The sequence below is a fragment of the Bombus impatiens genome, unplaced genomic scaffold (assembly GCF_000188095.3).
Source record: "Bombus impatiens unplaced genomic scaffold, BIMP_2.2 scf_0466, whole genome shotgun sequence".
Lineage (NCBI taxonomy): Eukaryota > Metazoa > Arthropoda > Insecta > Hymenoptera > Apidae > Bombus > Bombus impatiens.
In genome coordinates this window covers 358,296-371,883 of record NT_176885.1, presented here as the reverse complement: position 1 = coordinate 371,883, position 13,588 = coordinate 358,296, and the positions used below count along the sequence as shown (strand labels likewise).

Here is a 13,588-nt window from a genome sequence, read left to right as displayed (position 1 = left end):
TATTATTTTAAACAAAATTTTACCATCGTGAATTTACAAAATTTCCATGGAGAAATTACAAATTGGTTTATTTCAATCACTCTGGTGGTTCTACTCCGTCGTAAAGTGATCAGAGATTAATTCTCTGCTACAAAAGATGAGACAGACAGACTTCCTTAATTCCTTCATCACTATTTCGTTAACCGTATTATAAAATTCATGACGATGAATCCCCTGGCTGAATAAGTCTCAATTGCTACAAGTAACTGCTAGTTTCACCTGAACGAGTGGAAAATCGTCAAAAGAGGAAAAGAAAGTCAGTGGGAAGTAAAAACACGAATTAAATGGTAAAACAAAGAAGAGAAAGGAAGAGGAAAAAGAAAAAAAAATAGAGACGGTAAGACGAAGATCCTAATCTTAAGTCACGCGATCGCCTACCATTACAAATTCCCTTGGCAGCGGATTTTCAAAGCTTTCTTGCATTTACCCGAGGCCAGGGTAATTTCGGCCAGGACAGAGAAACAAGAGACGGGAAACGAAATAAGCAGGATAAGCGGAAGGGAAACGAGACGACGAAGAAATATGAGACGCTGTAAGAGGAAACAGACAAACGGAAACGAAGCGGAAAAAATGGAGGAGCAAAATGTATCCGAAGAAGCAGCGACGAAAAAATACATCGCGTTTATCGAAGAAGGACAGTCTATCATCTGCGATGAAATGAAATAACGAGTAAACGTTGGAAAAGCGGTGTAAAAAGCGGAATAAAGGTATGAGAACACGGAAATATTCCTAGTTGCTCGTGAAAACTGGTGGGAAACAATTGATGCAAACGATAATTCGTATGGATGAGATGAAATAAACGAAATTTAATTTAAAAAATACAGAAGTACATATATAGATTTTTTACATATCGATATATTTTATTAAAAAGATATTTGTTCGATAATGGAAGTAGCGTGATGTTTTATGCAACGGGCGATGAAGCGACTCATCTACAAAAAAAAAAATAAAATAAAATAAAATCGTTTTCAACAGAGGACATAGAAAATTAAACGGAAGCGAAGGAATAAAAATTCATGGAAAACAATAGGCTGTTGAATGTTCGAACTGAGCAACACCTAGCAGCGCCCACTGAGACGAAGAAGCGAAGTTTTGAAGTAGGAAAATTAAACGAGAGATGAGACAGCGATAGGAAATGAAGGAGAATGATGTCGAAGATAAAACCAAATGAAAATAACCGTTCCTCGTAGTATGATAATAAAACGAGAAAGAAAGATCTTTATAATACGATGATTTTATCTGAAACTCGTCGAAACACAGGAAGATACGCGAATGGGAAAATATTGGAAAAAAAAAGAAAAAAAAGACGAGCTTCAAACATTTATCGAAAAAGAGAATATAGAAATACGTTCGAAATTTGATCAGTTTCAGTAATCATCCCAAAAATACGAAATGGAAAGAAAGGAGCATAAAAGTTCCGAAAGAAATGGTAACAGCTATCGTAATATTGGTAATAAACTAGTACGAAAAACTGATCTATAATGGAAATAATGGCCTAAAAGAAGATATTGAAACGCTTAAATAAAGGTGACAACGGGATTTCTGTGAGATATTTTATTTAATATTCATTTATATTCTTAATATCATTGTTTACTGATTATTATTATCTTTTAATATGCTCTAAATGAATAAGATTATCTATTTATATGTATTACTTAATAATTAACTAAAATTAATTAATATTATTTAATCAAGCATTATTATAATTTATCTATTGAAGCTATTACTATATTTTATTAAATGAAGTGAAGTTTGAGGACAAATATACTTTATTTTCAAATATTTATTTCTACATAAAATAAAAGTACTTTACCCTTAATGAAACAACTTTATTAATTAAAAAAGAAAAGAAATGTAACATAAAAATGAAACATTTGTAGCTAATTCTGTAATGAACTGGCTAACGGCAGGCAAATAGCTTCATGAAACCTATACTTTATGTAATGTTTCATGACATAAAGTGAAAATAATTTGGATTACCTCCATTTTGCGAATCAAGTTGGATTTTTATATCACCGAATGAGATACATGCTATAATATTAAAAGTTCCTAACGAGCACACGGTACTAGTCGTCACTGAAATTTTACAGCTTAGCATTTCGTCCGCTTATAAGGTTTAAACTTGATTAATTATAAAAATGTAAACCTCACTGAAGATTATTTTCAAACAGATTATTTAAAATATATAGTTAAAGATTATATAGCTCAAACGTATAGTCATTTTAAAATATATTGACATGTCATTCCTATAATAATTCCTATACACTGCGACGAAGATTTGCTTTAAGATAATAATTAATAGAGATTTATAAACAAAAAAAAAAGCTTCTAAATTTAAAAGTCAAAATAACACATGAAAACTATCGCCCGATTGTATCAAGCAATGTATCAAATTAACAGCCTATTATGAAATATCAAACAAGATAAATAAAACAGCAAACTGAAACTAGTAAATATTTATAATTGGCAAAGTGAATTTATGACGAAATGTTTCGTGTATTAAATTTGCTTCATAGAACAGCTGGAGATGGACTTCTTATAACTTGTAACGAAGTTTCCGGAGGAAAGTGTCGTCGTCGTGGTTACGTGTCGCTTTTCATTTTGAAGTTACAGGGCCAGCATAATACACTCTTAATGTTAAAGCTGGAACTTTGATTATAAACTAACTTTAGCACGATCGGTTGTGTTAACGTTAATGTCAGTTGTATGATTGTGATAGCGTAGTCGCATTGTAAACGATAGTCGTAAATCCGGTCATTATTCCATGCTCTCCTACTGATTCCTAGTTATATGATGCGAAATTCAACTCATTAGTGGTAACGAGGTTTCAATTTCAGTCCCCTGGTGTCCTTTAATAACGAAGATGACAGAAACTCGAATAAATTACAACAAGCAATCTGAGTTTCTAATAAACCCGATGAAATTCTTCCTAAGAAAAGTGTACAAGATAATAGTTAGAATGTTCAGGATAGCAATATTTTCAACCTATTAACTATTTTTTATAACACATATGTATGATATGAGCCAAAATTTTGGAATCACTCCATCAATTAAATTTTTGTTGAATCTCTTGCCAATTTTATTAATGCTAGGGATATCAATAAGAATTTTTAAGCGTGGATGCGAAATAAACTTAAAATCAAACCTTGTTTGCTTTGAATATTCATAACCCTTGCAACTTGTAAAATAGGGTATCGACTTTAATGCATGCAAACCAAATAACATAGTACCTAATATACAGTAATAAAATAATAAAAAATAAAATAGGAGAAACCAAGTCAATGGCCAATTTTAGACGAGATAGAATGGACACGGAAATTAGTATTACTACAAGATAGAAACCCAGAGAATGAAATTCTGTGTACTCCTGCCGTTCCCTGTTGCAAATTTTATGAAGCAGTCGAGATTTCGTGCCACTAACCGGAAATTCAGCAGACTAAATTCTGTCAGGAGAACGAATTAGCTAGCAGTAGGATTATACGAGCAATCACGAATCGTCCTTGCAAAATTAACCTTAGAAGTTACCAACCAAATGGTCCCAGGCTTTTGGCTCTCGTGCAGTTAGCCTCGAATGCAGTTACAAAATTTACTATCACACCAGTCACTTCCAAAAATATACGTACTTTAACAGCAAGTCCTTGTGTTTTACAACGGAGCGTCAAACATTTCAAAATGTCAGTCACTTATTAATAGATTAATCTTTCAGATAATCTTGGTGCCATCGAAACTGCCGAAGATGAAAGTTAGCTTTGTATTCCAAGTTGATTTGCAAAATAAATATATAAAGAGATAATAAAGATAATACTGAAAATGAGATATATTCTATACTCGATGCTGGACATTTCTTAACTGTCCCTTTTTTATTTTTATTGTAAAAATAAAATACAGATGCATTAGTGTTAAAATTAGAACTATCGATAACACGAGTGTAAGTAATAAAAAATTCAGAAAGTAAGGTGCGAAAAGAAAATCAAACTTTTATTTCAATCAATAATAGACAAAATACAGACAGCAACGAGACAAATGCATTGACTAACAAGTCGAAAATCCAAATTAAGCATAGAAAATAAATTAAAAGTATACAAAACGATCATGAAACCAATCTGGACGTACGGAATACCACTATGGAGAACAGCAGCAATGAGCCATATAAGCAAAATAGAGACAATGCAAGCTAAAATTCTTAGAACAATAGTAAACGCTCTATGATACGTTAGAAACGAGGACATTCGGAAAGACCTGGGAATACCAACGGTCAAGGAGGAGATTAACAGATGCGCAAGAAGATACAGAGAAAGAATAGCAATGCACCCGAACCGGAAACGATCAACACAAGCATAGAAAGGAACTAAAAAGGAAATATCCAGCAGATCTCATAAAGGATACACGAAGTTGGTACCCTGCTGGGGGTAGCCACCCACATGATAATCAAACAGCTAAAAAATTCTACCAAATGTCCAAATTGGACAAATTGTGAATGTGAAATATTAAATAAAAAAAAACTTTTATTTCGGTTGTTTCCCTCAAAGTACATAAAAAATAATTGTATACAATTTCTATAAGAATTAGATTAAATTTATGGAACGATAAATTATATTCTTTCATTCATTATTTTCTTTTACGAAATTCCCAACTAGTGCGTTACCTTAAAACATTATGTAACTCAAAAATTACGTATTCGTATGTCCACGTTCTGAAAATATGATATTTTCTGCCTGTCATTTCACTATTGTATGTTATTAGTAGACCACTAGAAAATATCAAATGATTTATTTGTAACAATTATTAATTCCCCGATTTTAAATTGAACTAAATATTACTATGATTTTTTTCTCTTGTAAATAAACAACATTCTGTTTACGGAAGGATAAAAAAAGACGAAAGCATCAAGAAAGTAGATGAAAGACGCAAAGAAAAGGTAGCTATCAGTAGTGAAAGATACATATCCACCAATTACACGAAAAGCAAGTGGATTCGATTTAAACACAAAGGATCGCCATTGCATCTTGCGTTTCATTTATTTTAACTCGAGTTACTTCGCGGCAGTTCTATCTAAGTACTTGTTCGTGAAATTCTCGTTTAGCCGTTTCCTGTGTACAGTAAATACTTTCAGATAAAAGCTCACTCTGATAAACTTCGATTAAGTTCAACCCTTGATACCCTCAATGCGGTTTGGCGTCCAGATAATTAAGGATTATAATAGGATGTCATTAAAATACCAGAAGATTAAACATTTGCCCAATGAACTTTTTATCTGTGTTCTTAAAGTAATAGTATTATCTTAATTCTTAACTACCCTCTCTGATATTCTTTAGCATTTATCATTCATATCTTTATTATTTGTTATCAAGGAGATTTTAAATATATGTAAATAGCACAGCAACCAGAATGAATACAAAGGATTCCTATAAAACGCAAGTCGACTTATTGGAAATGCTCTGGTCGTATCCTAAATGGCGTAATCAAGAGCTTCTAGATCCCAAGGGCTCTTTTACAGCACTTTCCTGAAGAGACACTGTGAGCCAAGATTGAAAACCTTAGTCATGACGTATAGATGAAGTTTGCTCGTACGTTGCCTAGTTCAATTTTCGTTTCATCAAAGGCTCCGACCCTTTGTACTCCACTGATAACGATACAACAAGATTGATAATGTGAAAATTGTTTTTCATATCGTTGCCATCGATAAAAAATTGAGAAACGAATAAACACGTTAACGTATAAATAAATTTACAAATATTTATAATCATTTATTTTTTCAAATTAAAGTTTGATTTAAAAAAATTTCGATTCAAAAGCGTGCCGAAGTTGATGATCAATTGTAGCATTCAAATTTTTTAAGAACAAAAAATTAATGGTATATGGTGTTTTTATAAAGATATATCTACTTAGATACGTTTTGCTAAGAAAAGCACGTAAAGTACAAAATGGAGAACTAAAGTGATGTCTTTCTATACTTAGTAATAACGTTATTAACAGCGAAATAATCTCACAGTAATATTTTTAAATTTTTCGTTTCTATCAGGAACGAAATGATGGTAAAATTAAATAAAAATCGTGTTAATTATCCATGAGCGTCGCTTTCGCTCTCGTAGTGTAAAATATCCAGGCTCGAACGATAGGAGACAGATCACGGTGTGCACAAGAGGAATATAATTAAACACGTGACAACGGCACATGATGCTGCGACCACGTTTATGCGAACGTCCGGCGTTGACTTTTGCCGATAAACGCGCGTCGACACAAAGTAAAACGTGGCTCATCGTGGCTGACAAACGTGACATGGTCCTCGTCACAAAGCGCGGACCATTAGCGTAAATCCAGATTTAATAGGCTGAGGGAACAATAATGAGTACTCGCCGGACTCCTGTTACGCAGGAATATGTATTATTCATGTATTCATGGTAGCCTAGAAAATCCATTGGCAAATGGACGACGTCGCTCGATTATATTCAAGATGCGTCTTTTTTCATGAACAAAAAAAAATTCACGATCCGATAACTCTAAGGTTATTGCACTTACAAGATTAATTCATAAATTTCAGCTTAACGCGTTTTTGAAAATTCTCCATTAAAATTTAATTAACATGGATGCTATTATTAATCGTGAAATTACTAATTAATGAAAGTTTTATAATTATATTGCATCCTCTCAAACATAAACAGGTGTCTGACTACTTAAAAGCAATTCACCTATATCATAGCAATTTTCTAAGATTGCACGGTCACAGCCATTATTCTTCGCATAAAATACACGCGTTTATTTTTATCCTTACTTAACTTCCTGTACGACAGCGTTATGATTCTTTGATGTATCGTTCTCACGTCGTTAATCGATATCCATTAAGATGAGAGTTCGTGGAACCGATGCGGGCAGAGAACGCGGCGGTCCGAGCAGGAAAGGCCGACGTGAAACAGATTAAAGGTGCACCGACTTGTAATTCTTGCTCGATTTCCTATCTAGGCCACAGTCTTTGACATTTAAAGAAATAATCGCGATAAGTCCGACAGGAGCGCACTTTTCTGCTCCCCTCTTTGAACGATTCGTTTTACATTTAATAACATGAAATATTTAATTCCTTTATTCTAGAAACGATTAAGCAATCACAAATATTAAAGAATTCTTCGAGGACGAATACAATGTTGGAAATGAAACAAACAACTGTATTTCACGTTGTTCCATTACTGTGGAACTTTTATCTCAAAATAATATTTCTCTCCTTGAAAGACAGACGAACGTAAGACAACTTTTTTTTTCATAATCTAATTATTGCATATTATATAATTAAAACAATAAGGATCTATCTACGTTATATAATAAATAAAGAAGATTTAATAATGTTTGAACGTTTCTCTAGACCCAGTCGAACCTAAGCTTTTCTGTTTTTCAATGACAATTGTATTCTAAACAAGCCATTTCAAATCTTGCTTCCAATTAAAAGATTAACAAATATGGATTTATCACTTTCTCTCGTGTGACCCTTATATTAAATAGTTCACGCTGTTACATCTGTAACTGAAACAATTATTCTAATCTTCCCAAGAAGCGAAGAGCAAAAACTTATGAAAATTCAATTGCTCGGTTTTAGTCGGCACTGAAAACGTTGGGTGCTAAGCTGAGGAATGGAGGGAACGTGGCAGTGGGAGCAGCGAAAGCACTGCCATATCATTCTGCTCAACCCTTTGTCGTACGTAAAAGAGAACCCGGAACAGGCTGCAGGTGAGTTCTTCTACATCAGCAGATTTTTTGCTCGACCTAGCCTCCTCACGGATATCTCTCGGTTGAAGTCACTCGAAGGAGAAAAGGACGATTCTCAAAAGAACCCCGTTTTAGCGGCAAGGACGCGATTATGCCTTTTTATATCTTCGGAACCCCTAACGTCGTACCGCGACTAACGTTCAGGGGACGTTTGAAAAGAGATCCTCCGGTAGCCCTCGAACTGCATTATCAATACGAATATCCGGAGTTCATGCGAAAAAGGCTCCTCTGCCTCAACTTATTTTCCTTGTTCGCGTGTCCATTCGTTTCGCTTATCGTATCGTTCTATCACTGTACAAATTTGATTTTTATCGTCGCTGAAGAAAATTGTCCTGACAAAATTTTACTTTGGTTTAAGTTATCTCTAAATAATCGTTTCTAATGATTTACGGACTTCTGTTCCATGAAATGATGTAATCCGTGAAATTAAATTAGTAGTTAAATATTGTATATTTAATCTTTTAATAAGATTAAAAGAAAGGTGAATATTTTAATTTTATTGCGAGAGAATACAACCAACCAAACGGAATATCATTCGAATCTCCTCAAAAATACTACGATTAATTTAAACAACAATTTGATAGAGATATGAACACGTTTTTTAGATGAACGAAAGCGGCTACAAGGTAGTCTCTGCAAGGAAGAAAACACGCTGAAGAAGAGGAGTCGCGTGCCGGGTCTGTAGCGCTCGGTAAAGAGAAGAAGGGCCCCCCGAGCATCATCAGAAAGGAGAAGGGGTCGTCATGGGCCCGGCACACCAAATCGTACCCCACTGAGCGATGCAAGTAGTTAGGGCCGGGGCCCTGCTAGTGAGCATGTGGCTCACTAGAGAATGAAGAAGCAAAACGTCCGGACCCTATCGTTGATCGTCTTCACGTTCACCTACCTCCTCGTCGGCGCTGCAATCTTCGACGTTCTCGAGTCCGAGACGGAGAAACGACGCAAGGAAGCATTGGACGGTACATTTCTTGTTGATAGATATAGATTAAAGAAGACAACGATTGAACCTTTTTATAAGAAATGTTTTCTATTTGGAATATTTTTTTATTGAAATATTTGTTCTATTGGAACATTTGTTCTACTGGAATATTTGTTCTCTATGGAATATCCTGTGAGTTCGATAAATTCATCGATGTTAGAATCCTTTTGTTGGCGAAATTTTAGTAATGTCGATGAATAAAAGAAAAACTCGAAAAGCTTAGTCAATTGAATAATGACGGTGATTATTAATTATTAGATGATGAAACAGAATAAAAGGTTTCCTATATATAATTCCTATATAATTATATATTCAGATATATATTCCTATATTTCCTATATTTATCATTCGAGGCAAATAAGATTTAGTTCTTTGGAATTGTCTAATTAACTACGTTCGCCGTGAGTTACATAATATGCGAAGTAATATAATTTATATTTTGAGTTGTATTTTTATATTCGTATCTATCGTAAATGTTTTATAGATGAATGAGGTAATCGGTCCGGTTTTAAAATTGTATCATCTATCAATGTGTAGACTTAGGAATCGTATCAAGGAACTTGGTGGAATAATTGATACGACATCTAAATTATGTTATTGCAAGCTTTGACGCAATAATACTATAATTTAATTTTATTAAATATTTGTAATCTTTGATTCATTAGGAAAGAAAAGGAAAGTAGCGATATTTTTGAAAGTTTCATGACTCAAACTGGATTTTGTTACATTCAGGAAGTTTAGATTAGATCAGACGCTTAAAATGTAATTTTATTTAAAATATCGACTTTCCGTCGCTTTACATAAATAAAATAAACTTCCCAATTGCTTCTCTGTCATTTGTTCGTATTTCATACTGTTAATCTCGAATTCCGAATTTGGAAATCTGCAAACTAATTTATAATTTTCATGGAACTATAATTAAAAAATTCGTTTAAGGTATAATTATAACTATAATCTGTAATCTGCTAACTATAACTATATTAAAAAATATTGAATATTAGAGAGAAATATGTTATACGTATGCAAATATACATGTAAGTATTAATAAAAATAACTTGCTGCAATTAAAAAGTGCAACACGTAATAAAATGTGAAGAAATATATATTTTCCATCTTTTGTTAACAGACATTGAAAAGATGGTTATACGCAAGTACAATATAAGCGAGGACGACTTCAAGATCATGGAAACAGTGGTGCTGAAGACGGAACCTCATAAAGCTGGTCAGCAGTGGAAATTCGCCGGAGCGTTTTATTATGCGATCACGGTCCTCACCACAATCGGTACGTTTTAATTAATTACATTTTTCTATAATACTATCTAGAATGATCTAATAGATGTATCCTGACACACTCATTCCTAAAATCTTGTCTGATTTAGAACATATTCTCGTTGAACAATTATTTCATGCAATGAATCATTAACCCTTCCGCTACTAAAATATAAAACAATCATTTATTAAAAGTGTATGGTATATGTTCTCTGGAACATAGAATCATTTTTATTTTCATTTCTATGTGTTATACTATATATAATACAATTAATATTAATAAATAGTAATAATAGAAATAAAGAATAGAATTATACAAACTGTTTTAATATGCATCGTCATCGACAAAAATTGCTTTGATTTGCACGCAAAAAATATTTCCAATATCAGCGATGTTGTAACAAAAGGGCTAACTGCATCAGGTCCCCTGTCAAAATAAATATTTCAAAAAATTGGATATTCATTAACGTCAAATGCATCCTGATTTCGTTCCATTACAATGTACTTCGTTTGAAACATTTGCTCTTTGATATTTCATTTTTACTACTACATATGGCGAGCAAATTCGTTTATTACATTTATCGAATTATGCCGTGTATTTATCCATTGATTTTTAGGTTACGGACATTCGACGCCGAACACCATTAGCGGCAAGCTGTTCACGATGTTCTACGCGATCGTCGGTATCCCGTTAGGACTCGTAATGTTCCAGAGCATAGGAGAGCGTCTGAATAAATTCTCATCCGTCGTAATACGGAACGTAAAGAAGCTTCTTAACTGTAAGGATGTCCAGGTAAAACTATAAACACCACCTGCTCTTGCATACTTCATGTCGAGAACAATCGATACAAAAGATCGTTCCAGTCTGATGCAATTGGATTCAAAATTTAGATGCTGGAATAGGTGATATTCCATTGAGGAACGAAAAATGCTACTATTGGTGCCGATCGTTTAATTTTACAATAAAACTATATATATCAAAATAATTTTAACTTCTCATAAACTTTCCAAGATATATTTTTTAATTCATCAGTATACAATTGTTTTCTGAAATTTGCAAGTTTCGTTACTACAATTTATCTCGCTACAAAATTTTCTTTTTCTATTCAAAAAAGAACAAATTTAATTTAATTGTACCAGTCGAATGCTTTTACGATACAATTACCTATAATAAAATCAATATCGATATTACCGAAACATAGTTTCCTGCCAATCCTAATGCTCATTATAACTTAGTCAAGAAAAAGAAGTTCAATCTGATTCGATTATAAAATATTCTTCTTTGCAACAACAAAGTTTCATAATAATAAATCAGACTACTGCGAACGTAAGCTGCTGATAAGAGTATCTTACAATTAGAGCGAAATTAATAAAGTACTATGAAACGTTTCGACGCAGTTAAAACGGCCGTTTATCTGAGAACGAGTAAAGCAATAGCGAAAATTGTGTAATTTTCAGGCCTCAGAAATAAATCTTATCTGCGTGGTGACGACCTTGTCTTGCTTAACGATTGCGGGAGGTGCCGCGGCGTTCTCTCGGTACGAAGGGTGGTCATATTTCGACTCCATCTACTATTGTTTCATCACCCTGACAACCATTGGCTTCGGCGACATGGTCGCGCTACAAAAGGATAATGCGCTGAACAACAAGCCTGAGTACGTGATGTTCGCCTTGATATTCATTTTATTCGGCTTAGCCATCGTCGCCGCCTCCCTCAATTTATTGGTGCTGAGATTTGTCACAATGAATACGGAGGACGAAAGGCGAGACGAGGCCGAAGCTCTACAGGTAAGGAAACATCGCACCAGCTTTTACGTCGTCCATCAAAGTATTGATCTTTTAGAAAATATTTTAGATCCGGGAAAATATCTCCGTCGTTTTCTTATAATAACTTGAAACACCTTTTTAATGATTAATTGATTCTTTTTCCCTGCTTTTGATCATTAAATTCATCGGATCATTTTCCGATAGTAGTTCGATAAATATTTTTTAAATGAATAAATAATTTATTTTCTGTCGCATTCCTCTTTAATAATCTGTGTAAAAATAGTTATTTTTGCATGAAGCACAAAATTAATAATTGAAATATTATAAAACGGAAGAACGTGTTCCTTAATCCTTTTATATGCAAAGCTATGCGAAAGATACGTTCGATGTGAATGAAATCTAGTAATTTAAAATCGACTTCTTATGTCCTTGATAAAGAAATTTTAGTAACCCTCTGCGGTCTGTGTTCATCGAGTAATACTTTATTAAACAAAATGCAATTTTCTCTCGTTGTTGATAAAGAATAGACACGTCATTTTGTCTTTTAAACATTCGATGCAAAGTAAATGTGGTAAAACTTGAATTTTTAATTTGGTTGCATAAAACAACAATCCCGATATACGACGAGAGCATAATGTACAAAAATGAAACAGATTAAAATTTTGTTTACTTAATCTTTTGCATTAAAACATCGAGTCGCGGCCGTAGCAAGACTTATAATCTGAGTTCAATGAAGTCAAACTGTATCTGTTACAAAATGTAGTTTGAACTATAACTTCAAATTATACAACTTATAGACAGAAAATTACGTACAATATTTCAATATTATTACATATACATACGTATCAGCCTTTCAAAAGTAGAACCTATCAACTCAATTTTTATCAATTTCTCAATTTCATTATGTAAATACGTTTTGACAAATTACATTACGATTAATGTTCAATTCTCAAAACACAAATTTCTTACTCCCATAAATAATAGCAAATTCCAAAACAAATTTAAAAAATACCGTTTGCAACATCGTCACTTTTCTCTGTATTTCAATTTATGGAGTTGATCACTATGGCTTCCGAATGGCTCATATAAGATTTGCCATTGTCTCATTGAAAAAAAGAAACCTGTTATAGAAACGAATATTTATTTATATCTCTCAGTTTCCCTTTCTGCGTTTCTCCTTAACTCAATATCCAACTAAAAGCAGTATTTGTTCGAACGTTTCACCACTTACGACGTATCCATAATAAGATCGCCATGATATTTTCGAACGACCAAGTAATACATGGCGTTTTAACGGTTACACGTGACGCCGGACCGCAAAGGGTTGGTACCCAACCTCCGCGTACTTTGAACCCCGCCAGCTATACCAAATCAATACAAGAAAAGCATCCAACAAAATGCCTCATTCCACTCTCTCAACCTCCCTTTCACAAAATCAAACCTGACCCAGTCGAAATCCACGCGAACACGTTTCGATGGTAGAATTCGCCGAATCAACAACCGAACGTGTTCGCGGCATAACGATTCCGGATGATGACAGAGACACAAAAAAGAAAATTGTTATGACGCAGGCTGCGCAAGGAGCAGTGCGCCTGGAGGGCGACGTAATAACGGCGAACGGCTCGATACTGTCGGGCCAAGTAGGCAACCACGGTGACACGATATCGCTGGACGACGAGACGTCGGTCTGCAGCTGCTGCTGCAGCGGTTTTCAGAAGAAACGGCGGAGACCACGGTTCACGGTTCGTCGCTCGCCCGGTAAGATTTCACATCTGCTGC

General features: G+C 34.0%; 1 protein-coding gene across 1 annotated transcript in view; it reads left to right on the top strand.

Annotated features, from left to right (window-relative positions):
* LOC100744212 (two pore potassium channel protein sup-9) overlaps positions 1–13,588 on the top strand; it is a 160,846-nt gene that overhangs the window by 140,322 nt on the left and 6,936 nt on the right. Inside the window, exons 2-7 of the mRNA XM_012387418.3 lie at positions 7,625–7,755; positions 8,400–8,753; positions 9,900–10,055; positions 10,660–10,835; positions 11,501–11,830; positions 13,381–13,588. Coding sequence (XP_012242841.1) covers positions 8,627–8,753; positions 9,900–10,055; positions 10,660–10,835; positions 11,501–11,830; positions 13,381–13,588 — 997 coding nt within the window. The 5' untranslated portion in view covers positions 7,625–7,755; positions 8,400–8,626. The remainder of the gene's footprint in view (positions 1–7,624; positions 7,756–8,399; positions 8,754–9,899; positions 10,056–10,659; positions 10,836–11,500; positions 11,831–13,380) is intronic.